This window comes from Orbicella faveolata, unplaced genomic scaffold, assembly GCF_042242905.1.
Source record: "Orbicella faveolata isolate gen_17 unplaced genomic scaffold, um_ofav_v1 contig_14, whole genome shotgun sequence".
NCBI lineage: Eukaryota > Metazoa > Cnidaria > Anthozoa > Scleractinia > Merulinidae > Orbicella > Orbicella faveolata.
The window spans coordinates 8,129,755-8,157,240 of NW_028301541.1; the positions used below are offsets into that span (position 1 = coordinate 8,129,755).

At 39.4% G+C, this 27,486-nt stretch overlaps 3 protein-coding genes across 9 annotated transcripts in view; 1 reads left to right on the top strand and 2 right to left on the bottom strand.

Annotated features, from left to right (window-relative positions):
• The first annotated feature begins 421 nt into the window (after positions 1-421).
• Positions 422-15,248, top strand: LOC110040136 (uncharacterized). Of its 7 annotated transcripts, XM_089286435.1 has the most exons (5): positions 422-842; positions 4,706-4,792; positions 6,147-7,813; positions 12,846-12,893; positions 13,395-15,248. In XM_089286435.1, exon 5 carries the CDS (start codon positions 13,395-13,397, stop codon positions 14,325-14,327), a length of 933 nt encoding a protein of 310 aa, XP_089142561.1. In that variant the 5' UTR covers positions 422-842; positions 4,706-4,792; positions 6,147-7,813; positions 12,846-12,893; the 3' UTR covers positions 14,328-15,248. The 7 variants fall into 7 exon arrangements, with proteins under 7 accessions (XP_089142561.1, XP_089142562.1, XP_020600987.2 ...); XM_089286436.1 differs by lacking the exon at positions 6,147-7,813; XM_020745328.2 differs by lacking the exons at positions 4,706-4,792; positions 6,147-7,813 and adding an exon at positions 10,129-12,163.
• Positions 15,249-19,993: 4,745 nt separating this feature from the next.
• On the bottom strand, positions 19,994-22,687 carry LOC149113797 (uncharacterized). Its single transcript, XM_089286439.1, has one exon. It carries the CDS (start codon positions 22,230-22,232, stop codon positions 21,174-21,176), a length of 1,059 nt encoding a protein of 352 aa, XP_089142565.1. The 5' UTR covers positions 22,233-22,687; the 3' UTR covers positions 19,994-21,173.
• A 1,924-nt stretch (positions 22,688-24,611) lies between these two features.
• LOC110040151 (non-lysosomal glucosylceramidase-like) overlaps positions 24,612-27,486 on the bottom strand; it is a 38,010-nt gene continuing 35,135 nt past the window's right edge. Inside the window, exon 35 of the mRNA XM_089286438.1 lies at positions 24,612-26,825. Within this exon, the coding sequence (XP_089142564.1) occupies positions 26,821-26,825 (5 nt within the window). The 3' untranslated portion in view covers positions 24,612-26,820. The remainder of the gene's footprint in view (positions 26,826-27,486) is intronic.

Genomic DNA, 27,486 nt, shown 5'->3' on the forward strand with positions numbered 1-27,486 from the left:
TTCTCCTATGCGACTCTGGTAATTTATGTAGCATGTCATTGTCCTGGAAAACTAAATTTAGTATCGAAAACTAACGATTGACGTGTGGCATGGGTGTAAACATATCATTCCCTCTGTATAGTATTAATTTCCTCAGATTGGAGACAGGCTGTCTGCTTGCACCCAGAGAACGTCTCCCTCGATCAGCGGGCCATCGGAAAACGGGGAAATCCTTGAATGGTCAGACTGAACAATATCGCAGTTCTTTCGGACTTCCGGCTTCAATTAAACAGAAAGAGAAAATGTTAATGAGTTTAAAAGGTGTTTTACGATCTCGGTTGGAAACTTGAAGTGTTTTTAAGAGGTGGGTCAGCGCTATTTTGGGTGATCTTGAGAAAGCATCGCAAAGTGGCGCAAACAATCTCATTTTCTTAACGGATTACTAGGGAGGAACTTGAAAGATTAGAACATGGCGTGTCGCAAGCCCAACTGGGAATTGAAGCAATCGTGTATAAATCATTGCTCAAGATAAACTTTTCCTTTGTCTTATCCCAGATGTGTAGCTTAAACGGGATTGAATTTCAGCTCACCAGAGATAGCCGTTCATGATTATCCAATTGGGAGACAAAACACTTAAGAACTGCTATTGTCTTAGAAAATCGTTGTTTTTATTGGACTGGAAAACAAATTGCACAGTCGTCTTAAAAAGCCGTTACTTACCTCATTCGTGCTGTGCAAGGCGACTGTCTGGCTGTCAAGATCGCGTGTCCGCAATTACCACGAGTAGCATCATATTTGTACTTCATCGAGATGACCACCAGAGAAGGCGAGAAACGCAACAAGGCGGAACACAACTAATCAACGTAAGTTGCTTTCTTGGTTTATACTCTTGTTATTGACTTGTCTAAGTTACTATGATGTAGGGCTTGTAGACACGTGTAGAAGTCATTTGCAAATCAGTTACTTTTCTCGCTTTTGTCGCTGAATGTCATCTGAATTTCGTTATCAACCCTCGTTTATCAGCTGTGATACGAACGTGGGCTTGGTCAACCGCTAAACCCGTCGTCTAATTATTGGTTAATTGAATGGGTTGAATCGCGAAAAACGCTTGTATTCGGGAAGTGGTTAGCCGTTTTAATCATTTGCACCTCTGATCTATGCTATGGACAAGTTTCCTCGCACCACTGTATACTTGCAAAATGAAAGATGTTCGTGTCCCTGCTTTGTTTTCTGTTAAAACCGCGAGAGAGCGCACAGATGTATAGTGTATATGTATGCCTGACTGGTTGTAGAAACAACCGAAAAAGTAAGGAAGTTACTGCCCGATGACACGTGCAGTTTTAAAAGCATGTACAGTTTAATCTATAAAGACTGTAAACAACCTTTCCTGTGTTTGATATTCCAGATCTGTTCTATACAAAAAACTGACAAAGGTGCTTCCCGTTATCTCTAATTACCAATTGAGACTTTGTTTTTGATTCTGTAACTGAATTGTTTTGATTCGGCAACGAGCCTCCGTGTTTTAAAATTCTAAAACTGACAAGAAAAGCACTGTTACGTTACAAGTTGTAGATTAATTTAAGTCAGTTGTTATGAATAGCCACATCTGGTAGATACATCAAAATGACTGAAGTACTTAGATATGTGATCAGTACTTTTACACGGCAAGTCGAGCTTAGAAAATGCGACGTCATACAGGGAAACAGGCCTGGTCCAAAATCTTTTTTGTAAAATATTACATTGTACCAAATTCAAAACTCACTTGTAATTCGAGACACATTTTAAAATTGGGCGTTTCAGTGGGCCATTCAAGTTATTACAATCTTCACACATTTGATTATTATCGAAATGACTGTTATCTTAAATTTGTTATACAATTTATGTTTGCATTAATATTTTATGCTTTGCTATCCTTAAGTAAAGCATTGTTCTGTCTGATATCATAAAACGTGATAAAATGTTTTAATTCCGTTTTGCTTACATGAATATGATCGATATTGATAATAAGCTGTCAGATGCTCTTCGAATCAGCAAGTACCTGTTCTTCAAAGATGACCTCAACAGACCTCCTTGAGGCCAAGCGTAAACAAGTGACGCGTTTGTTTTGTTATTTCCTCCCGCAAACCTTGATCATCGATTACAGCTTCTTTAGCCGAGAGTATTAAAATCCTTTAGATGTAGGAAATGTTTTAATTAAAGTGGTAAGTGATAAACTGTAACTTAAGTAATTTGGCCAGCACTGTCAGGAAACGGCTTGCAATTGCGTTGTACATCCTGTTACACTCGTATTAGACGTTCTCTACGGGAGAAATTGAAGCAACGTAAAATGATCGAATTATGCGTTAATTGTTTAAAGAACTTTGACCCGGCCACAGAGAAGCATTTTTCATGAGTCTATTTAACAAATAGATTCCACGTTGATGTACTTCTGTTCAGTAATAGATCACAGATGACGTCAAAATATGGCAAGAACAAGAAGGTGGCCACATTTTGACATCTTCTGAACAGATGCACAGCAACATGGAGCCCAGGGGGTGGGGGGGGGGGGGGTTACTCCCTTATTTGGTCTATATAAGTATGGGCGGCCCCATAGGGTAGGGTTTTTCAGCCGTTTTGGTCATAAATAGGGTATCGATTTTGGCCATTTTGGTTATAAATAGGGTATGGTTTTTGCACTTTGGTCTTGAATTGGGTATGTTTCTTAGAAGAAACTAGTTTTTCATCATTATCGGTATGACTGTCAACAAAGCCCTTTTCAACTTATGTTTAGGCCAACTGTGGCAACCCCAACGGTCATAAATAGGTTATCGAATTTTTGGTCCATCAGGTCATAAATAGGGTAGCGAAAACGCAGATTTTGGTCATAAATAGGGTAAGGGATTTGGGAAGTGGGCTGCACACCCCACCTAACTTTTTTGGAAGTATCCCCTGGGCACGGAGCCTACTTGTTTTATATTATAAAGAACCCCCCAAAAATGTCAATGACGTCATATATGCGTCTGTCCTCCAATAGATCACAAGTAAGAACCAATGCTTGAAATGCCTGCTGACTAAATTAACTGCGAGACTTTTTGCTTTGACATCAGTGGAAGTGATAAGGGAATGGTTACGAAAAGTATAAAATGTAAAACTTAAATTCATTTTTGGTATGTCGCCTTTCTTACTCACTATTCAAACTTATTTTTCTGCATCGCAATCTGACAAAAGTCCAAAAGTTGCATTTATATTGTTCATCTTCTTTCTGATAACCCACAAGTTGAACAAGAGCTTGTTTGGGGCGAATCAAGCACTTCAACGGTCTCCTAAAGGTATAAACATTTCAAAGAAACGATATTTTAGCCATGTTTTTCGCGTAGACGTTGTTTATAAATATTTTTGTACCTTATTTTGCATAATTCAGTAACATCTTCACGTCATCATGACCTCTCTCATAGACATGTTATAACAAAGAGAATTCTCTACAGAGCTCGAGGATTTCAATGTTCTTATTGTTTTAAATTATTAAAATCGATCCTTTATTTAAGTGTCCTTACTAGTTTACTGTCCAAATCTATTTTCCCAAATCCTGTCTTTCTTCAGAAACGGTTTTAAGCAGTGTCTGAGTAAAGTGCATCATCCTTCGATAAACTTGCAGTATCGCGTCCGTTCCTAATTCTCCCATCCAACTTACTTGTGAGCGGTGAAAATTCATTGTTCTAGTACTAATCTTGGAAGAATTCAAAATAACTTGTTCTTTGGTCCTGCTCCCGCGAGTTCCATGTAGTCTAGTGGTAGGATATCCGACAAATGAACGGTAGGTCAAAGTTTCGACGATTCCATTTGGAAGAAATCGGAACTGAAATTTTTCCCCAGTAGCTTTGCCACACATTTCTTCTACACATGAAAGAAGTTTAGAAATTGGCCTCGTCTACGGACGTTTCCTGCTAAGAAAATGTAGTAAGCACCAAAAAATTGCAACTGCACATCTCCGTCGCAAATTTGAAAATTGTTTCTATAAAGCTGCTAGAACTAACGTGCTTTAACTTTATCTGTAAAAGAATTCAGGCTGCAACGCCCACGTGCTCACTTCAGCTTTACCCACGTGACTTATGTTTACTTGGCAAGTTTTTTGTCTTTTCTTCTCGTCAATTTTTTTGTTTTTATTCTAATGATTCTTTTTACCGTCGGTTTCCTGCTGTTTGTTTTTAAAGTTACGTCTTAGCATAATTTACGAAGTGTTGGCTTAACTAAAACAAATATTATCGTAAGACTGATTTATCTTCCGCATGCCCGTCCTTTCCTTGTTTTCACTGGAACCCAGGAGCGTCTCCATATATGGCGCTGACGTGGAACCTTGCGCATGCCGTCACGTGACCTTGTGGTAAAAACTGCGTGTTTTACCACAAATTTCATATCTATGATATTCAATCTCAAATGTGCGCGGTCAGTTATACCCTATGCTGTGAAACTGGTCACCCTTAGAGGCAAAAATGGCTTAAAAACGACATTCTGGTACTTTTCTGGTTTTTTCAGAAATAAATCTCAAAAATGTGCGACTAGTCAGTCCCTGCTCGCTTTTATTCAGCGGAAGTCCTCTAGGGTTTTAAACTAATCTTTTAAATAAGCTGGTGTCCTTTATTCCAATTAACACACCAGCCTATGAAAAGCGATTTGATTCCGGATAAATATAACGCTCCTCGACCGTACCGCTACATCAGAGAATTGACAAGGTCTTGAATGCTATCAGTCTCCGCAGGTGGTGATTCACTTGAGACTTGCTGCTGTTTCAGAATTTATTGCTTTGGAACTTTGTGGAAAAGTAACGTTTTCAGAAGTGAGTGTCTCATAATTTTTCGTAATCATTTCCTTGTTCCCAGAAATCTATTTCAGAAAAAGGTCCACTATACAACATGCATACCCCATTTTTAATTTTAGGTCCAAATAATAATATAAGCGCCTCAAAATAAGTGTCTTGAGGACCCTTGAGCTTCCAACATCCTAGGGGTTAAACCCGAATCATATGCGGAACAACTGGCTAATCCGGTTTTGTGAAAATGAAGCGAAGAAACATAAGCCGATAGATAACAGGAGCAGCCTTAAATAATGCAATCGCATGTGGTTATCCTACAACATAATGTGTCTTCTATAGGGAAACTTGAAAAGTTGTCACAAAAAAGTAAATAATCGAGCAATGCAGCTTAGTTCCTTGATTTTTTCATTTTTAACGTGAAGGTTAATTGTTGGCTTGTTTGTTTTCGGCATTAAGGCCCAGGTCAAACGTTGAGCTTCGCATGAGACGAACGGCTAAACCGAACGAAGCAAGCTCATGATAAGCTAAAGTCGACATTTGACTCAACTGAGTTCGTCCGACTGAATTTAGATGGATAAACATGTTGGTACGATGTAAATTCGAATTAAGTTCGACGTTTGATCCAACGGTCGAGCTTTACCTAGTTGAATCGACTCGAATTGCAATTTAGCTCGTCTCATGTGAAGTTCGACGTTTGACGTGGACCTCACAGTTATCGGTTTGATAGATCTCGATAGTTTTGCAGGGTAGAACTTTCGGGTGTTCTTGCAGACTGAAATATTTACATTGATTTGAAAGTGGCAATGTTTAGCTTAACTCCAGTGCAGATATTCCGTTCTGAGACACAAACGCAAAATTTCCATGGTTTCTCACACACTGGCTCTATATATCACTGGATTTATGAAAACTGCGTCAATGTAAAATGCGTCCTTCTTCCACAAATAACCTATACGCACTTTGATGTGACTACTCCTAAAAGCCTTAAAATAACTCCAAGACTGGATAAAAAAAAATCACAAATACAGAAGTGCATGAAAAGGAAGATTAGACAGTTGAAGAAAAAAAGGACGGACTGACATTCCTTTGAATTTTTTATCGTCTACTTTGAAGTAATTCCCGGGCGAGAAAAAAAATGGTTGAGCGGAAGCCACGAGATTTTCTAAAAGATTGTTTTCAAAAAAAGGACTGACATTCCTTTGAATTATTTTCTCGTCTACTTTGGATATATTCTTTGGATAGAAAAAAAAAACGCTTGAGCGGGCGATATTTTCTTTGTTCATAAATCCAGACATACATGTTCCTCAGTGTTCTAAAATCTTTATCTTTTGGAGGTAAAACCTTTCTAATTTTAGCTATGATATCGTCTTCCTTAATTTAGTTACATGGAATGAGATGAACAGCACAGAGTTATCCATGGCCAGGATCACGTTTTCGGCAGCTTAGCCTATGTGTTAGCTTAGCACTGCTTAAGGGTTATTGTTACTTTTGAGAGCCAGACATTCAGGGAATGTGAGGTTTAAAAACAAGAGCGATTGCGGTTCCCTGTTAGAAAGGAATGCATTGATCCCAAAACACGTCCTGAACTGTGGGGTGGAAATAGGAAGTTAAAAAAGTTACTTATACTATTATCACACGTTATTAGACAAATTTGGGTACGTAATTGTCAGTTTCAACGCGATTGTCAGTTTCTTTTAAGGTTGTTATATACGATAGTCAAGGCATTGGATTTGTCAATTCAAATGTTAGCTAGACTAATTATCGGTATAAGCTCTTCTTTAAGCCGTCGGTCCTTCACCTTTGAAGTCGGGTTAAAAACTTTGTCGCCAAAAATACGCTATGTTTCCTTGAATCCAAGTATCAAAAACGTTGTCAATTTTTATACAAAACAAAGCTTTAGGTCTTAAGTTGATTAGGGGGAAACTTATCACATTTTTTCTGGGGTGATAAGTTGTTTGATTTAAGATTTACCGCTTTAAGCTTGTCTGAGAGGTGAAATTATTCACTGATCGCGGCTCAGTATTTCCGTCTACTCAGTTATTTATCTATGTAGTATTCATAGTCCCTGAGACCAAAATCTCGCTTAGGCTATTTCAGTCTTATCTCGATCATCATTGGATCGAAAGGAACTGAGAAACACTAAGGCCCGGTCCACATTACGGCGGCGAAATTTGAAAACGCAGCTTTATTTCTACGGTTTTTAGGCCTACCGTCCACACGGAACCTTTCGAAAACACTCTTGAAACCGGAGGAATTTGGAAATGCCCGCTTCGCTTTTTAGTGAAGACAGAAACATTTTGAGAACGAAGCTTTTGGAAAACGATTCCACCACGATAATCAGGTGATTTCCCTGACCGAGTTTTCTCAAACAAAAATTCAAAATGACCCGGCGATGCTTGTTGTTTTTCCCAATTTCTCCTGCGTAGTGTGGACAGAACCTAAAGATAAGAGAGTATATCTCCAGTCTTAGTTTATTCATGTTGAAATTCTCTTTTACAACACAAAGAGGGCTCTTTAGTTTATTAATAAAGCACAGCGACACAAAAATTCCGTAAACAGATTCATAACTATACAATAAGTTCTAGACAAAGCTTAAATATAAGCTGACTACAGATAATCGTCCAAACCTTAAGCTCATTATACCACGATAGCTACGTATCGACCTGTTTGTACTAATTAAAAAGCAGCATGTCAGTGCAGAAGATACGATATTAATGAATTGCAAACAAATTAAGAATAATTAATGATCCTGCTGATAAAACAAGATACGGGCCAAGGTCTGAGTTATTTATAAAACGGATAATTTGTTTCAGTCCGTGTATATAAGCACTCTCTTAGAAAAGCTGTGACGACGTCGACTGCTTGCGGAACAAAAAGGTAATCGGCCATAACGACTCGCGCGCCTTTCTCACGAAATCTTTCGGTAGCAGAGATTCCAATTTTGTTGTTCTTGGAGCCAGCCATTACTGCTTTATAGATGTGCTTCAAAATATGTGATGGGACACACACGAACAGAGCTTAACGAGTAGGAGATTCGTCCACAACAAGGTGGGATAAGTGTAGACACATGCAATTAGGCAACTTCAAGCAGGCTAGATAGAGGAGAATGAAAGGTTCTCCACAATTTCACCTGAGACTTTGGCCGTTTATACCAGCACATTTGCCTACTTTGACATCTCATCTTCAATATTTAAATTACCTTTAAGTTAAAGAAAACCTGAAAATAATAGTTTACTAAGATAGAAAAAAAAAAGCAAAAGAGATATTAAGGCTGGTTTTAACTGTGGCGTTTGCCTTCTTTGACTCATCTTCAAAACACTAGATTACTTCTAAATTGAAAGAAACCAGAAAATAATAGTTTAATAAGATAGAAAAACACCAAAGAGATAATAATAAACCATAAAGGAACAAGACTGGTTAAGGATGGAGAAGATTGACACAGATTACAAACGACGTAATTGAAAAATATAGGCTACATTTTTCAACATGCGCAAACCGTGACGTGGCTACTGAAGGGGCACTTCGACCAATCAGCCAAATCTGACTGCAGTAGTGAAACTATGGAAACAGTTCCTCCAACACAAAGTGTCCACATCAACTATATGTATATCTTAGAAAATTGTCGCCACTATCGTTAGCATTACGACTTAACTCTAAAACCAATTATGACGACTAGACAGCACTGGTAAAGCACAAGCCAGTAGTTATAGATCTGGGGTGATGAGGGATTTTTGGGAGGGAGGGGGCGACTTATACCCGAGGAGGGCATACGCGGCGGGGCTCAGTTATATCCGTGAGGAATTAGTATTAGTGGTAATATAAATTGTAAGAAAATATAGAAAAGGTAGAGGGCGGTATATCATATCTTGATATCGCTTGTACTGCAATATTGGTTTCAGTCAGGGATAAAAGGAGGGGATTATGAGTGAGATTAACCTGAATTTTCCGTAATAGTGTTTCCACCCTCCAGAGGAAAAAAAAAAGCGATTATCGTACCCGAGCTTCAACCGAATGTTGCTTGGCTTTCAAAAAGTTTCTAACCTGAAGGCTTTTCTTGGCCCTAACGAACCTTGTACCGGATCAACTTTTCACTGAAGTCACCCATAGCGTGATACGTTAAGTCAGGTATAGTAAACAATGCCTTGCCAGAAACCGTGAGCTCAGGATGGTTCGAAACGATATTGACCGTATAAAATAGTCATTTGCCAACCGTAGTTAACATATTACAAGTATCTAGACATTTTAATCATCCCATTTTGTGTACCAATAAAAATGTTGTACTGGTATTTCTTTTTAATTATCGTAGCACCACTTAAAGTCGCAAAACATTAGGAAATCTATAACTTAAAATAGAATCTTTTAGCTGTTTCGCGATTTCGGGCTCAATGAAGTTTTTTCATTGATTTATTTTAATGATTCCGGTTTCCGAATTCTTAATTTATTTTTGAGCTCTAATGAGGCCACTTAATTAGGCAGCCGGCTGGAGCAGTTTTTCAGTGTTTTTCTTAACGTTAATTGGCTAAAATAAAAGTACTTATAGACCTATTAACCACGACCGCAAATGGAAATTTGAAAAAATATATATATATTTGACAGCGGGAAAACATGTAAGACTTGTCAAGGCGCGGAAAAGCCGAGGAGCAGGAAAACTAGCAACTGTTGTCAAAGCGCGGGAGAACAAGCAACCTTTGCCAAGCGCGGGAAAACAAGCAACCGTTGTCAAAGCGCGGGAAAATAACCAACCGTAGCCAGCGAGCAACCGTCCTCAAAGTTTCAAGGAACCGTTGCCTAGAGCGGAAAAACAAGCAACCGTTGTCAAAGCGCGGGAAAATAAGCAAACGGCGGCAGTCGGCGGCAGCAAAAAGGTGGAAGTCATACAACTAGTGTGGATGAGATTGGGGGTGGAGAAATTTTTTATAACTGGGCGTTTTTAGCGAGGTTTTAATATCGGCGAAATATAAACACTTTTTGATAAAGGACAAACACTCAAAACCCTGGTAAATCATTCCTCGGTATGCCTCGTGATTTATAACTTATTTTCAGCGGTGTTCTTTGACATTCTGTGCGCTTTATTAACCAAGTACATGAAGATGATAGAAACGTCTGAGCTCTTTGAGCTACCGCGCGCTCGAGGATATAAGTCTTCAGTCCACAATATAAGTCTTGAGTCAAGACTTATTGCGGAAGAGCTATAAAGTTGTGGGGCGAGCGTGATAGTAAAAGTTCTGGCTAAATACCTTAGTGCCCAGACTCCTGAAATGCCAAGTCCCAGTTGTTCGTCAGACACTATGACGAGACACGATGCTACAAAGCGAGTTATGAAGTGACATCAAGATAAACTTCATGTCGTGTTTCGTTTGCAGATTCTGTGCGGAGTTGAAGTACCTGCGAATGTGCTCTTCAAGACAAAGCTAAACATGCCAAGAGTTATTACTCAACGGAAGTGTTTAAGTGTAATTCGGCGCCTAGATATAGATAGCTTCGTTGTAATCGGTCCTCGCCGCTAGTCAACGAACTGAAACTGACGTCCACCGAGTGCACGCCCGGGCAATTTCACCAGTTGATAACTCGCTTATCGCCCTGGTTTAGATAAACAATGTTCAACCTTATGGACTTGCGTTCCCTGCAAGTACGAAAGTTCAAAAGTATAGGTTATCGGTTCGAAATATAGTGAGAGTATCTCTACTTAATCCTTATATATGACAATACAGTGACCTGGATTCCATACAGCGATCAACAGCGAACTCGTCGAGTGCAAAACGAATGACCGATATAGCACATCTTTGTTAACCAGGGGTATTACTTCAGTAAAGGCAGACATTGAGTTAACTTTCTAACGCATTACAGAAACTCCAAATGTGCTCGGATAGAGCAAGCAAACTTTGTAACTCACTCATTTGAAATGCATGAGTTTTTTCGCGGGCGCCAGTATGTAAATTAACTAACGCCCTGTTAAATGGGCCATATTCTTAGTACTCCATGGATTAGTTATTTGGTTATATCGACCGTTATTGTTTTTTATGGTCGCTTAAGGAAAGACGTATTAAGGAAAGACGTCTTTAAGACAACTTACGTCAGTAGAATTGAAGTGATTGCGATAAACACAAGGTAAAATAAAGATTGAAAATGTTTGTTTTGAGTAACTGGGGGCAACTTAAGGGTGTTAAATCATGAAGTATTCTTATTCCCCTCTCCAAGAGAAACGTACATTTCCAATATCGAGAAAGAATATTCGCTCAATTAAGGCGACTTTACATTGATAGATCTTTGAGTCTACAGAGATCACTGTTAATATTTTGGCTCAGTTTGAACCAGGGCTAAATTAAGAGAGGTATTCAAAGCCAAGCAGCCAAAAAACAATTTTAAAGGCGAATTTGTGCTTATAGGCATTTAATAATCTTTACAAACTGCCTCAACCACTGTCCAAACGGAAAATGTTTGCCGATCAAAAACGATCAAACACTTTTTTGTGCACCAAATATGTTGAAGTTGAACTGAGTGGTTAAACGGTATCAAACTCCGGTATCAAACATGTTTGATCACCGCGCGTCCAAACGAACAAAATGCTTTACAGCGTTTGATCACTGAGTGTTTGTCGACGTTCAAATTTTATCAAACGTGATCAAAGACGATCAAGGACGATCAAACAAGGCGTCCAAACGAGAAACCATTTGGTCACCAAACAATCTTTGATTGCGTTAGGTCGCCATACATTTGGGCCATGGCGTTGGCCAAGATGCGACTGGTCTTCAAATTGTTAGATAAATCTACGTAGATGTTGATGGTTTAAAATGTAAATTCTCTTTGCTACTTGCTATTGATTCTCTATTTGTTAAGTATTGAGAATTTAGTGTTGTTCGTATGAAACTATATTTGTTTTTCTTCTGATCATTAAAATATGATAAATATTGTGTGTTGAGAGACATGACTCAAGAGTTACAGCGTATAATTCGTTACTTTATTGGGCGTCCTTTAGTGAATTTGTTATATTTTGATTCACCAAAAAGTAAACAGAAATAAATGTCGCAGTCCTAACTGTGTTTTGGCGATTTTGCCACTAGACCGGCGTAGACGAGCGTGTATTGATCTGTATTCGACTCAAGATGGCGGTCTTTTTTAACTCAAGAATGTAAAAGATATCTGTTATCGTGCGGCGCCATGGCTGGATACGGAAACAAATTCTTTTTAATATTATAATAATTTCTGAAAGTCGTAGACTTCCTTTTTACCACGGTGGCGTCAACAAAATTACGTAAATTCTAATTTTACAAGAGTGTATTAAAAGCGGTATAAATGGCGGATGGTGAAGATGATTTCAATACAGTTTCTCTTTCTCTGAACACCCTTTGAAGCGACTTCCGCTCTGGCGCCACCATGAAAACGTAAATATGTAATGAGGTACTATAAATTTTCATGTTAAATGAATTATTGTTTTCTTTTTTTTTTCTAGCGTTCAGTTAACAGTTATTAACAAAGTTACGGGAAGAAAACATTGCATCAAAATCCGAGCAAGAGAGTTATCGAGTTCACGAGTTTTGTTTGAAAACTTAACAGAAGACAGCGACCTTATTTGCACGTGTCGGCCCTTGCCGAAAGCTTCAATACGTTAACAAAAGACAATCAAAAAGAGCTTTCATTGCCGCGTCAATGGCGCCAGAAGTCTTGAGCTCCCCTGGAACGAATCGATATTTTAACTCAATAAATCACCCATTGGCTTTTCAGACGGTCTGACGAAGGTAAAGGTTTGCAAACAAAGAAAATGTGCGTTAATTGTGTAAATTACAGTAGTTGTGTCGGCAGTGGCGTGCGAAAAAACAATATACAGTCAAGGTTGAACGAAAACATCTTATTCTCAAACAAGTGCTTCAGCGCCACACTTGTAGTTGGCATTTGGAGGCTTGAATTTCTATCGCTTAGAAGAGTAATAATCGTTTGTTAAAACGGTAAGTTAGCGGTTAAGAAAAACCGATTTCACAACTTTCCAGTACCGACAATCAACTCACCCCTTCTTGACCAGAGACCTTTGTGATTGGTAAAAGCGATAACCTCTAACGTGTTTGTATTTTGTTCTCTGTTGCAGCAAGTAAACGAAAAGAAGGAAACCTCCACTGATTAAAGAGGATTGAAGGTAATTAATCCAATTCTATGTGTGTGGTTCTGAAACGGGTACAGTAGCAAAATTCGCAAGTTCCTTCCTGTTCTTCAATTTACGAGTGTTTTACTAAACAAACTAGAAAACCCTACAAACAAATAAGCCGTTTAATTGCTTTATGCGTGTGTGTGTATCTCTGCAACTTCGACAAAGGTTATGCTGACTTTCTGCATTTCAAGCGAACCTTATTTATTTTCAACGAAAATTTCTATTTTCCTTCCACTTTATGAACGCGCGCAAATACTTATTGCAGTAGAGACGCGGAGTTGCGCTGTAGAATAACACGAAACACATTTAATTATATAATGTTTCAATTATGCATCTCAAGTGGCCAGAAAAATAGGTACCAATATCTTAATCGCGAAACTTCTATGTAGATTTGCACGTAGCAATACGAGATAAACTCGCTTAGTTCTAGCACTTCGATATGTTTTAGAAAGATGCCTTGAAACCGATTGATATATTTTATTTTCTCAGATGGGAGTGAAAGGAGTCGTTAACTTCCTTCATTGCTGTTTGGTGATGTTCTTAATTTTGTCTGATCTGCCATCGCATTGTTCGTCTCCCATTCCACTTTTGGGAGATTTTCTTAATCACAAATCCAGCGCGCTTCCTTCAGAGGAGAAAGGGCAATTGCCTAAGCAAGATTCAAACGGGCTTCTTGGAAAGCAAGTCCTTCCCAGAGCAGGAAAGAGCGTAGCAGTGCGCACTTTGGGCAGCCTAAAGACTGCACAAAACAGCTTTAATTTAAAATCCGACGAAAGCCAAGAAAATAATGGCTTGCCTGTGACGAGCAAGGATGAACAAACACTAATGCAACTTCGAGTTTTTCGTTCGTCCGCGCAAAGGGACCTCAGTTTGAGCGAGCCGACCTCAAAAGCAAGCGCCGGCAGTGGCTCACCTGTGGGGAGTGGTGACAAGGAGTCAGAGAAACAGCCATGGGAATTCCTTCCAATTAAGCCACAGGATCAACCGGATGAAACAAGTGAGAACATTCCTGAACTGAAAGTCAGTTTTGATCGCGGAGAGCATGAGAAAAACTCCGTGGTAAAAGACCAATCGAAGCCAATCACATTCAACCGGGACTTACCGTTTTTGAGCGGAAGCAGTGTGCTGAATTTGGGAAGGTTAAATCTGAAAACGGATTGGTGCAACGCGCATCCTTTCAAAGAGACAGTTCGACACCATGGCTGCACAACAGTGGAGGTCGAGAACAACATGTGTTACGGACAATGCAATTCATTTTACATCCCGAAAAGGTTTTTCTCTTGCTCATACTGTGCTCCGTCAAGGATGGAATCCAAAACTGTACGGCTGGAATGCCCCGGACAGAATCCTTCCTTTGTGATAAAGAAAGTAAAAATTGTGTTGGAATGTGCTTGCAAAGATTGCGGGCTGCCACTATCTTAAACGAGGAACCAAACCCAACACACTCCACATTCAGTGAGTGGAGAAAACATATACATGTCAGTATGTGTCAAGTCCACAAACAGTTTAGCTTCGTCCCAGAACAAAGCCTAGTATGCCGGGAAAAGTCAAATTAATAAGACCCTTTTGATGCACTTGAAGAAAAATGTGACTTTACTTTAATTGACAGTAACATTTATCTTCGATTCCGAGCTCCGCATTCTTGAAGTCGAACAACAGGGAAAAGTTATACAAGAACAAGAAGTTGTTTGAATTTAATGGCGGACGAAATACAAGAAATATAAATTAATTTTATCCTGTAAAATAATATGTATATCAATCACGAGTAAATAAGATTTGCTAAAAAGAATTAGTCAGGTATATTTACTAGCGGCAATAGCTGCCATATTTAAACAGATTGGTATCAGCAAAGAATTGATACATATCTAGAGGCCGGCCATGTTGTGAAGAACATGGCTGCGGTACCTTCAAGAAACAATTTTCGCTCACCAGAAGTGGTTATCAACATTATTCGTGACGAAAAGAGTAAAATGGTAGTTGCTCTTGCTTATATAGTAGTGGAGATTCTTAATGTAAAGAGAACCATTGAAAAGAATTGTTAATTATTCTCGACCAGAGCGTCGCATAATTTCCTTGAAGGAGATAATTATATTGTATTTAAGATATGCAAGTTTCCTGTTTGAAGTAGAAAAAAAGGAGAGGAATGAATACTTTGGGCAGTGGATGCGTCAAAAATAGCAAAGTTTTTGTTCGCTGGAGCTATTATAACCAAGAACAAGTATTTTAAATTATAAGATTATTGTATGGACCGTCAGGGTGTCATTTGTTTGTAAGGCAAACTGAACAAAAGTGTAATTATATGATAAATGATTTTTGAAGAATAAAGCGACACAATGGCTGAAAGGGATAATGTCATTGATAATCTTTTTAAAGCGTTCTTCCTTCCCTTAATTTCGTTTCAGAGCTTCCTTTGTTTTTATTCAATTAATTCTTGGCCTAGTGTGCGTTTCACACAAACACTGTCTCAAAGCGATGAAAAGATTCCAAGCCCCTATGCGTAAGTCAAATCAGGTTAGTTTCCTAAGAAAATCCGGTTTTCTTTGAAAGCACATCAAGTCCCAAAAACGAAATTAATATAGTTTGGAAATATTGTCAAAGCAATTTCTTGGGCAATTTCTTCAATTTGACGCACAGTGCGCGAGCTTGATCTCACCCAATGTCTGTTATCACTATTATTACATGCAAGCGTCCGCTACTAAACGCAATTCCACGAAGAATGGAAAACACCGATATGAAAAAGCGACAACAATTACAGCATTTCTTTGCCTTTTGTCTTGCGAGGTGTAAAATACTTTTCGGTTCCATGTTGTCTCATCGCTCTTTCCGCCATTCTCTCAGGAAAGCCTCTTTTGAAAGCAACGCAAACGATATCACTCGTTTAACACAGTCTTGGCGCCGAGCAGTGGCACTTAAGCAAGGGTCGGATTATCGCGGTCATCTGGCACGCGAGTGCTTGCTAGCCAACAAGACGAACGCTTTGGAGCCAAAATCGGACGGGCATGCAACCATGAGGCGCGGAACAGAATCGAGACGGACCCACGCTGCTCTCGGCGGAAGAGCGCAGGCTCATTTACCCCAACAACCTAGTCGCCATTATAGCTTTACCATCATGGGCTTCTGAAATTAGCCATATGGTTCAACAAGGGTAGCCTGAAATGCAAAATTCTCTTCTCGAATGTTACCTCTCCCCCCGTCTCCTTTCCCCCACGGGAGAAGTTTGGGTTGGTTGACGAGCGAAGAGCAATTGATCGGCATTTCAGCCTGGCACCAAAATCAAATTTGAGAGCACTATAACAGAATATTGATTCCATTATCATGGATACTTGATAATCATTCTTACTCTATATTTTTACGCTTCTTTGTTACGCAAGCAGCTCATCATGGTTAACGTTGATATTTACCAAAACAGTACAGAAGGTTTCTCTGATTCAAAAATTTATCGTTAGGGGCGTAGCCAAGATTTTTCAAAGAAGGGCGGGGGGGGGGGGGGGGGAGTCACACTGTGTCAAAGTGAAGGTTCTCACCAGGTTGTCATGCCGTTTTCGCCCCCTGTTGTAGGTTGTTTGCTTAAAAAAGGCTTACTAAACGGGAGGGGGGGAGGGAATTCGTGGGCACCCCAGGACCCCCTAACTACGCCGGCCTAACTGACCGGCTGCATTTTTGGCAGTATATTTATAACAAAGCTTTAAAAGATTTATCATGAACCTCAAGAGCTTGATTATATTATAGAAACGTTTGCCGATTTCTCAGTACTTGTCTACCATCTCAGTGCAAAATTACGCGTTTGATTTGCATTTAAACGGATCAATATGACTACCATTGTGCTAAATAATAACCAGCCTATATATGTATGTTTTGTCTCTTTTTTTCATTACAGAGCTTCTTAAAAATTAAAAACTTTCGCATGCACTTAATTAATCTCTGGCTCCTTTTTCGGCCTCACCTTGCTTTTTTACATTGAAACGGGATGAGATCAAGCAGAAATTTTTTTGAAATTTCCACAGCTACTAATGCTGCCATTATATCGCTGTATAAAGATCTTTCGCTGCAGAGATATTCCCAACACAAGTTTATGACGCAATAATTCGATTAGAAGTCCGCGTTTTCGTAGGCTCCCCTGTAAATGGCCCCTTTGCAGCCGACGTTTTGCCATGTTAAAGTGCTCTTGTTACACCAGTAAACACTCCATCCATGTTAGCTATATGTGCTCCACATCCAATATGACGGACCTTAAATTACGCATATACGACGGCGACGACGCGGGCGACGCCTATTAAAAAACGTTCGGTCGTTTCACGTTGTTGATTTGCAAACTGACGACTTCGTAACGCTCAGTTTTGTATAGTACACAAGAAGATAGATTGTTCTGCTCATAAAAATTTTTTGGGACGACTTTGTCATTGTCGTTGAAGTCATATTTTGCGCAAGATCCTTATTAGCTTCCAAAGACCGAGGTAAGTTAAGTTTATTTCAAGTTGAAAATGATGTGTTTGCAACTGAATTAATTTTGTAAACTTAAGAAGACGAAACCAGATCCTGATTTTAACTAGTTTAGGTAAGTTTAAGTCAAAACTTTAAATTGGAATGAATCAATTTAATTTAGAAAGTTAAATGATATTTGTTCCGCCGCAAATACCAATGGGCGTGCTTTCGGCGTTGCTAAAATCTTAAATAAGTGCCCGAACGCTCAATCGAATCATAATATTACTGTAAGTGTTTAGATTTTGGAATTTTGGTGACGTCAGCTAGGAACACTCTACAAATATAGCACATAGTATGATTCGATCTTGATTTAATTGATATTTCTCGCGTCAAAACTCTGCATTCCTTTTTTATACTGGCCATGGGTCGCAAATAGGTTTTTTTATGCATAAAAACGTTGCCGAAATATAATACGAAATAGTCAGTTGGAAGAAGAAGTAGATTACGTGTAGTCCCTCTTTCGCTTAGTCCGTCGTGCGTGAAGCGAAAGAAAACCGCGAGAAAAAATGGCCGCACGAAATCCTTTCGCGGTTTTTTTTTTCGCGTCACGCACGACGGACTAAGCGAAAGAGGGGCTACTCGTAGTCTAAAGAAGCAGACGACATGATATTTTTTGAAGTGGGCGCTATATACAAAATCGGATTATTTTAATTTACTGCTACAATTTAAGTGTATCTTTTCATCTTGACTTAAGATCGAAACATTGTCCTGTCTTGGACGAGGAACAATTAGTCAACAATATTTGTAACAAGATAAATACGCGACACAAAAGCGTTAAGCCTGATTCACACTGGCGACACCGAACGGACGTAACGACTTAAGAAGGACTTCGTTTCGTTATGTTTGCAAAGTGAACATCCTGACATAATGACATGGCAGCAACATAACAGCATGAACATAACGACATAAGGAGAATATTGCAGGATATTTTCCATTCGTCATTATGTCTACTTCACTATCATGTACTGTTTCTGTTAAAACAAGTGTGAACAACATTGATTTAAACATAACAAAGAGCCGCGAGAGAATAGTCGAACCCAGGCAGCCACCAGTGACTATTTTCAATTAAACGTCCTTATGCTGTTGGTCTATTGTGTCGTTTGTCCAGTCATGAGCGAGAAATCAGAAAGATTAAACCCCGTTCACCTGACTGAAATAATTTCCTCTACCACCCAACATGAGCTCTCTGACGAGGATGTGGCACCGGCCGTGTGCTCTCCTAGCTTCTTGTTGAAAGATTAGAGGTACCCGCTTTTCTTCTAGCACTTTTCCCCTTTGCCGTTTCTTCAACGACACCATCGTCGAGAAAAAGAAACTAAACTATTACAAATGCAACAATGGTTTCTTCCTCTATTTTTAACGTTTTCTTTTCACCTAGCCTTAAGTCGTTATGTCGCTAGGTGTGAACCGTGCGGTTTACGTAACATAAAAATTCATGACGAGAGTATTTCGGTAAAACAACTGCGAACTCGCAAAGGACTGATCATGGAAAACGTTTCTTGATATTCTCAAGTTTTAAAGTACAATATCATCTTTTAAATAGCAACTTTCCAGCAAATGAAAAAAGAAATGAGAGGATCTTGCCTACGAAAACGTGAGGATAGGATTTTCTTGTCGTTTCTCGATGAATTGGATAGTTAAGTGCCATATCTTAAATACATGAGCAAGGTAAACAGTGGCAAAAAAACCCCGCGATTTTAATTTTAGCAAAGAAATTACAATCTAAGAAATCAACTCTAAGTTGGTTCGTTTTATCTTGGCGCATGCGCAGTATCTATCAAATATATTCGTCAACAACGACACTTGCTGTCATGTGTACGTCTTTTAGGCGCACAATTCTGTTAACAGTTCTTATTTTCCGCATCCATCTCGACGAATATTTCGTGTCCAGACAAACTACTCGTCTGCTGAGATAAATATGACAGTTAAGTAAGTTAATAGCTATTATTTCGAGCCCCGTCCACACGTATCCGGACATTTGTTGGACTATTGAATCATTATTATTTTTCTCCGTTTTAGTCTTTCGTCCAAACGCAAACGGAACTGTTTCCGGCACCAGAAACGAAGGTTTTCGAAAACGGTCCACAGTGGGGAATTTTTCGAAAACGCCGGCTGGTTTCCGAATACGATTATGTCCTAGACCGAGTTCAGCCTAATAGCCTATCCCGGCTAGCATTGCGACGCTTCGTTCAGGCTCACCTGGATCAAGTGGTCCCGGATCGAGCCCTGGCCGGGGACATTGTGTTGCGTTCTTGGGCAAGACACTTTACTCTCACAGTGCCTCTCTCTACCCACGTGTATAAATGGGTACCGGCGAACTTAATGCTGGGGGTAACCCTGCGATGGACTAGCATCCCATCCAGGGGGGAGTAAAAATACTCCTAGTCGCTTCATGCTACAGAAACCGGGATAAGCTCCGGCCTGATGGACCACTAGGCTCGCATGCAGACTTTACCTTTACCTTTCTTGTTGTAAAGTAAATTAAAGGTATGTGTATAATGAAACGAGAGATCAGTTCGTGATCATGACATGCACCCTCTTGTCATTTGTTCAAGTTACGCGTCGGAGTTTTATCGTAATTTTATCCGACTGTCACCAAAGACAAATGCAAGAATTAAGTTCAATTTATTACGCAATTGACGGTAATATTAATACATGATTGCGCTATATTTACAGGATACTTTTTCCTTACTTGACTGTTATAGTTTTACTTTTACACATTGATTAAGAGTAGATTTAACTGCATGCCTAAAAAATCTATCACCAAAAACTTGGTGCCTTTTAAAAACAAATAATAAAAGAGCTTTTCGGCCTTACCCACTTTACAAGCTTTGAAAATCGAGAGGAACACTCGATAATTTGTTTTATGAACATTTTTTTTTTCGTTTAAAACTGGTTGTGTAGAATAACATTAATTGCTAAGCCATTTACATATGACTGATATTTTTACAGGAATACTCTTGCCTTCTCCTTAGATATATTCGAAATTTCAAGAATTCTTTCTGACTATAGTATTATATAAAGAATTCTAGGTGACTTCCACTTTGTACAAAGATTAAAACGCCTCTAGTTTCAACTAATAAAGGTTGTCTGGTCGAGTCTGCTCCACAAGGATGCAGAAACAAGAACGAATAACTGCTACATATACTCCCGAAGAGATTCTGACATCTAAATCAGCCCTCATAATGAGGTGACAGTCGCCAGGCAAAATGGCAGTCACGGTCACGGCCGAAACGAATAATCAAAAGCTGGATAACGGCTCGACTGGAACTATGTTAGCTTGTGATATTTCTTTAGTTCGCTACTATTAAGTATCTTAATAAGCGATCGACGTCTCACTTTTACGAGAGATTTACTCAGTTACTTTAGAGACTAGCCGATGAGAAACAAACATTCTATGGAGATGACCCAAGAAAATTGAAACGACTGCTGTATGCCGTGAGCAAAATAATTTGCGTTAAAAGATTAGTATTTAAATCTAAATAAAAATTTAAGTCTTAAATCCTTTTACTAACTTAATTGATCAGAGACCTTTCAGGTCATTTCATAATCCTGGGAAAGTTTCCTGTTTCTTTGTGAATTAGTTGAATAGGGCTAATCCTAGAAACTTGATATACTTCAAACTCGTTATGTTGTTTAGCGGCCGAGGGAGCGACGAAGCGGCGTGTAATGAGTACACAAGACGAAGGACTTTTCTGAAAGTTTATCATGGATCTTTACGGAAATGCGAAAGGTGTAAAATAGGCTAAATTCTACCATAATTAATTGATGGGAAAGTTAATACCGTTAGGAATCAGCAATTGCCACTTTTTCGAACTCCTTCGATAGGTTTTTGACTGCAGTGGAAGAAGTAAATTGAATAACACCAATGATAGGATCGTGGTCCAACATATCTGTCGGGTTTACTGATGTATTAGTTGCGTTTGCCATTTCTCCCTTAACGTTTGCTTGATCGTCTTTGCTAAAATCAGTGGTTGTAGTTTCTTTATCTTCAAAGAGGAAGGGTCTTACATTAGACACTCTTAGTTTTTTGTTTGGGAACAAGATGAAATTGTCTTTGTGAGGTATGTAACAACCGCTTCCCTGTTGCACTTGGGTTTGACGAGGACTCAATTCGTAGTTTGAGACGACCCCATCTTTTGGTAGTTCGACTTCTAACGTATCAAAATTGAAATCACCACCAATGATGTAAGAAGGTATCCCTTTCTTTTTAATTACTTTAGCGAGAAAGGTAGTGAGACTTTCGAACTCGCGTAATTTGTCTTCGTATTTTAACTTGTGGCGCCCGTGCCATGAAACTGCGAGGACAGAATCTGCGCTCGGCTCCTTCGACGTCAATTTGACCATTGCAATTCTGGATAGAAGTTCACTTGCGTCCGCCCCTAAGCTGTTTCTGACTTCCCTAATCCATGTGTCCGTAGTCTCGAGACCCTCGGTTTCTCCATCGAAGTCTTCCTTTAGCCATATAACAGCAGATTCTTTTCCATTTTTGGCATGACCATACGGCCCAGATGCGCCGCACTCTGCGACTACTTTTTCCTCGAAATATCCGGGAAGTTCTTGGCAAAATATTATGGAAGAAAAGAAAGACCGCATGATTATTGATACGAACCTCCGCCGCTTCTCTGTAACTCTTTTTTTTGGACTGTTCATGTTGATTGTCATGATGAAGTACGATGGCGACGAAGCTGACTTCAGACGCCCATCTTGAATTGATTTCTTGAATTCATTGAATTTCTCTTCCTTCGCTATGGAGTCGACATCATCCCCCTCTTCAGTATGGTGTTTAATTAACTCAAGAAATTTAACAGCTTCGAAGCCTTCACTTATGGTTGGATCGTCCATCTCAGTGTTGTTGCTTCTGATCCGCGGTACAACGTTGATTAGAGCAAGGCAGGAGGCGGAGAATTCGGAAGTCAACAACAAACCGGACTGACCCTTTTCTTCCCTTCAAGAAGGCTCAGCGCTACACCTCCCACGAGCCCTAAGAGCGTTTGCGTGGGAGGCTACAACTTAGTGCTCTTTGACCCGGTCTTGGAACGAAGAGCATTCTAATTGGTCAATCTGTTAAAAGGTGTTGCAAGCGTAGCATATAGCAAAGCATTGGATTGGCTAGCTAACAAAGGCTCACCCGGTATATCTTTGCGCACAGTTTGTCAACAGGGGACCCGAACGCTTCATCAGCAATAGCAACAAATGTACTGTTATTTACCTGTGTTCCTGCGTCTTTTTGAGTCGTTTAGAAGGGATTGGAATGGAGCGAAGGCGGTTTACATTTCTGAATATTATCTCGTCTGCCGCTTTGTAATTATGACGCTCCGATTACGTCTCAAGTTTCGATTAACGTCGTTACTATTAACTCTCATCGGGGGAGAGAAGGAGAAAAGAGAGAAGGGATGAAACTAAAATGAGTCCAGTATTATTTTGGTACCTAATTCTCTTGTTAGAGAACAAAATCGGTTAGAATTTCTCATCTCCATTGATAAAGCAGTTAATAATCAGGTGAAGTTGGACTTGTATGCTTGACCGTCTTCTTTCATCTCATTTTCGAGTTGTATTTAGACGCGGCTTTTCGTCCGATCTGTGACTACGCTTGACAGGACCGGAAGTGCTTTTAAATTTGTGAGCATGTGCTTCGACAAAGCGGTCCTATTGCTCTCTTGACAGACTCTTTTGGTTACGTCCGCGTAACCTGAAGAACAGGCAGATTAGCGGGGCAGCGAGCGAGACACGATACACGAGCGCGACGCGCGAGACGAAGCGCTCGTGGTCGCGCTCCGCGCTCGCCTTTCGCTCTCTGCGCCGCTAATCCGTCTGTTCTGCAGGCTACGTCCGCGCGCGTCACAAACATGAAACAGAACACGCCGTGCGGACTTTCTGGTCAGTCTTGCGAGATAAATAAATGGCATCCGTTGGTAGTATTACGAACTGCGTTAAACCAAAATTCAAATTTTGAATAAACCAAGTTTTGAAGAAGAAAATCATCAATGAAGCGCAGCCTGGAGCCGTGAAAACATAGGTATTCTCCTTCTAAAATATATTTATGTGGTCTGCAAAAGTCTGTTTCTTAACTGGTGAAATACCGAGCCAAACAAAAGAAAATAGAAAAAAATACAGAATCTAAGTTGGCTCACCAGTAAACAACGTTGAAATTGCCTGGTATTGCTGATGAAAAATTTGCGCTCGGAGCGAAAATTGTAGTCAAAGGCTGCCGTCCATCGCCTCGCGTTTCCTCGCACATATCCACGCGAGGACCCACGCAGGCTGGTCTACTCAAGTGTAGTCATAGACGACGAAAGCTGTTGGTAAGTTTCACTCCTTATCTCTTTCTCTTTTAACGCGCGGCGGTTATGAAACTGGAGAATCTCTACCCCCACCCCACCCCCGACAAGAGTTTCAAATAGTTAACGACGTTATCGATTGAGCGTCGCAATTCCAAAGCGGCAGACGAGATAATATTCGGAACTGTAAACTGCCTTCGCTTTTTTCAAAGTCCTGTGGCTTATAATTCAAAAACGGCATGGTTAAATGTTTTATATCATCAAATTTTAATAAGCATGATAAGAAGCAACTTTTGGCGCAGTTTTCAAAAAACTGTATGTAGGGTTCAGAGCCATCTTAAAGTTTTGAAAATTTAAGGTGGTTCTAACCCTATGAACAGAATTTTTGTTTTAACATTGCCAAAAGTTGTGGCTTATCATGCTTATCAAAATTTGATTATCTAAAAAAAATTCTGTGCCGTTTTTGAATTATCAGCCCATAAAGATGTAATTAAGGGTGTTTCTGGCAGGTCATACTGTTGCTATGGTAACCCATTGTGTCACGAAAATGATAACAACGTGTTCACCAATGATTGGGTTGTTTTTCGATACCATGATTGTAGCATCGAGTGATAGAGAGTAGTTATAACGATCCAGCAAAATCTAAGTGCTGGAAACTGTTTTCAGCCACCTTAAGGACGGTGCCCATTAAATACAAAGGTTTTTGCGCCAGGTTAGGACCTTGCGGAAAAAGTAGATCTTTGCAAGTGCTATCGGAATCCACAAAGAAAAAAAGAGGGTAGCCACGCATTTTTTCGAGATAATTAGCCTTGAATCTCAACAAAAATGCTGACATCAGCATTTTCTGAAAATTGAAGGAGAGGATATTTCTTCACAGCTTCCTTTAGAATTCGCCTTTACATACAGAAAAGCAAACATCTATAAAGATCCGAAAACTACATGGTAAATGGTAACATAAAAACCATTTTTGGTATGTTTTTAATGACAAAATCGTTGCAACAGCACTTTTAGCGTCTCTGACAACCTTCCTCTGTTTCAGCTAAAATACAGTCTAAATATCTTTTGCTCACAACCAGAAACTAATCACCTGCTGAATAGGCTTGCCACGTCCATCTCATAACATAAAATATAGGGGTAACCACGCGTTTTTTAAAGTTATTGATCCTTTTTTAAACTTTTTGCGGTGCCTGTTTCATTTTTCCTGTCACCTCTCCAGTAAGTAAAACATTTGCGTATCTCGCACTTGTTTTGCGCGCGCACTACGCCATCTGCAGGTACATGTTTACAGTTGGATTTCAGTATAATTTTCGACAGATAACAGCTAGTTTTTCAGCTGGAAGACGTTAACAGTTAGTGGTTAGCGATATGCTGCTGTTCTGCTGTTCCTGGTTTAAGTACAGGTTCATTAAACTTGATTTGGTCATAGTAATAAAATTTTGCTTTCGATTTAGTCGCGTACTTGGTGGCGTAGTTGATTGCGTCATGTCAACCCAGAGCGCGCGTGGCGCTTAAACCATGCCTTGTTGACAAATGATTGTTAAATTAAACCGAAACCTTCACGAACAGTTTGAAGGTTTTACTCTTAATTGTATATAGAGTGGTTTTCAATTGAGTGTCCAAAGTAATCAGGCAGTTACTTTGGTTTTGGTTTTGCTACGATTTGAGATTAGCTGAGTAGTCTAATTGGTAGATAATTGGTTTGGTTTTGGCTTTTCGACACTCAATTGAAAATCGCTCCATTAGATGGAAAACGTTTTCACCTCACAAACTTACTTAACAAGCTACAGTTAAAAGTAATGATTCATTAAGGAAAACCAACCCAATGTAATATTTTAAGACTGCCTGGGAATCGGATAAAAATCTTTCGCTTCAATTTTCTCGATCAACAATCGTATCATTTAGGAAAACAACTTACTGCAAATGCACTGTGCAATACCATTGACACTTGAACAAATTTCTTGTCCACTTTTTAAACAGATTTACAAAATTTCTCCTCACGCTTATGAAGGTAAGAGGAATTTTCAGATTTTGCACAGATAATTTCCGCGTTACTTAATTACAGGTAGTTTTCTGAAGTATTCTGAATGCACTTTTCACAAACACACAAAAAAATAACAAGGCTACTAAAACCCTGTAAAAGGTAACTACACCTATATACTAAAGGTAACCAAGCTGATAAAGGGTCGTTTTACGGCAAACGAGTAGTACAATTGTTGGGAACTAGACAAGATTTCTCCGTACAGTCAAGACTACTGAATAAGGGCACGCATCAAGTGTCCTTGTAATTGCAGGGATCTGTACTAGTTATTAAACGAATTTAGCTTTCCCTGGGGCCAAATGAATCATCACGTCATATAGAGGTGCCCGTAAGGAAAGTATTGGTTCTTGGAAACTGCTGCTTACATGAAATTTAGCAAATGCAATACAATTACTCATGCAGGTTTACAGAGCGGTTTTCAACTGAGAATCGTAAAACCAAAGTATTCACTATGACCAATCACAAAGGACATGGGCAGTCCAATGAACCAATCAAAACTCAAATGCTAGCTGCCGACGCAAAGTGCGGCAAAACGTGCGAGAGCGAGTTGCGATTGGTTTTGGTTTTACTTCTGATTGGATGAAAAAGTGGCGCGAGTGTTTTAAGCCAATCGTGTGGCGTGGTAAAACACAACCAATTATATAAACGTATTGATGCATACACACTCCATCGCCAGGGGACCCCGTTACTACGAAGACTGCACAGAAACAAGGTCGAATTCAAGGTGTTCTTAAAATAAGAAAATGACAGACTTAGCGTTTTATTTGGGCCAAGAAACAAAGTGGCAGTGATAACGAGGTGCTGGTAAGGTTTCTGGATTTAGCTGTACAAATTCAGTTACATTTACAATTTAGATTTAAAGTTTAAGGTATTAATGAATAAAGGTTTTCTATCTAAGTAAACGCTAATTGCAGGTTTCCTTTACTGGTTTATAAGTAATTTTGTACCTGGCCAAAATAACTCAAAATACCGTGACTGAGCTCTTTAACGTTTTCACGTGTGTGCTTGGCTTCACAGTCCTAAACAAAGTTTCTTTAACTATTTACGACTATTTCTACAAGATATCGATTCTCCATTCCACTTTAAAAGCTGGCAATCTTCATATTTTCCAAACTCAAGCTGTTGGGAGACAAGACAAGAAGACAGTGAAGAAAGTTTGATTAGCCATTGTTAAGTATGCAGCCTAGTTAACACTGGCGACATAACGTCATAACTACAACGACATAATCGCTTATGTCGGTAATGTGAACATCGACATCAAGACATCACCAAAATATCAGTTTGTTTTCCTTATATAGTTATGTTCATGCTGTGATATTGCTATTATGCCATTATGTCAGGATGTTCACACTGCAAACATAACGACAAAACGTCCTTCTTATGCTGTTATGTGTATCAACTAGGCCTAACTCAATCGCAGACTCGCCAAAAAGGAATTAGAAGGAAATCTTATTCGCATAACTTTCACATAAACTTTAGTCAAATCAAGTAATAAGAAATTTAGCCTCATTTTAGGGATATTTATATTTATACCATGTCATAGGAAATACAGCCAATCAGAAGACAAGAAAGCCGTTGTATACTCGGCGGTATTGACTATCACACCCAGCCTTCCCATCATACGTTGCAGTGATTTTGTTGGCCACTCACAGTATTTACTGTGTAATGGTACAAATAGTTATTAACCACTCTCGTGGTATTTCATGGAAATCCCACAAGTCCCTTGCATTTTCCTTGTACACACTCGCCTTTACACCGAGAAAATACAAGTGACTCTCGG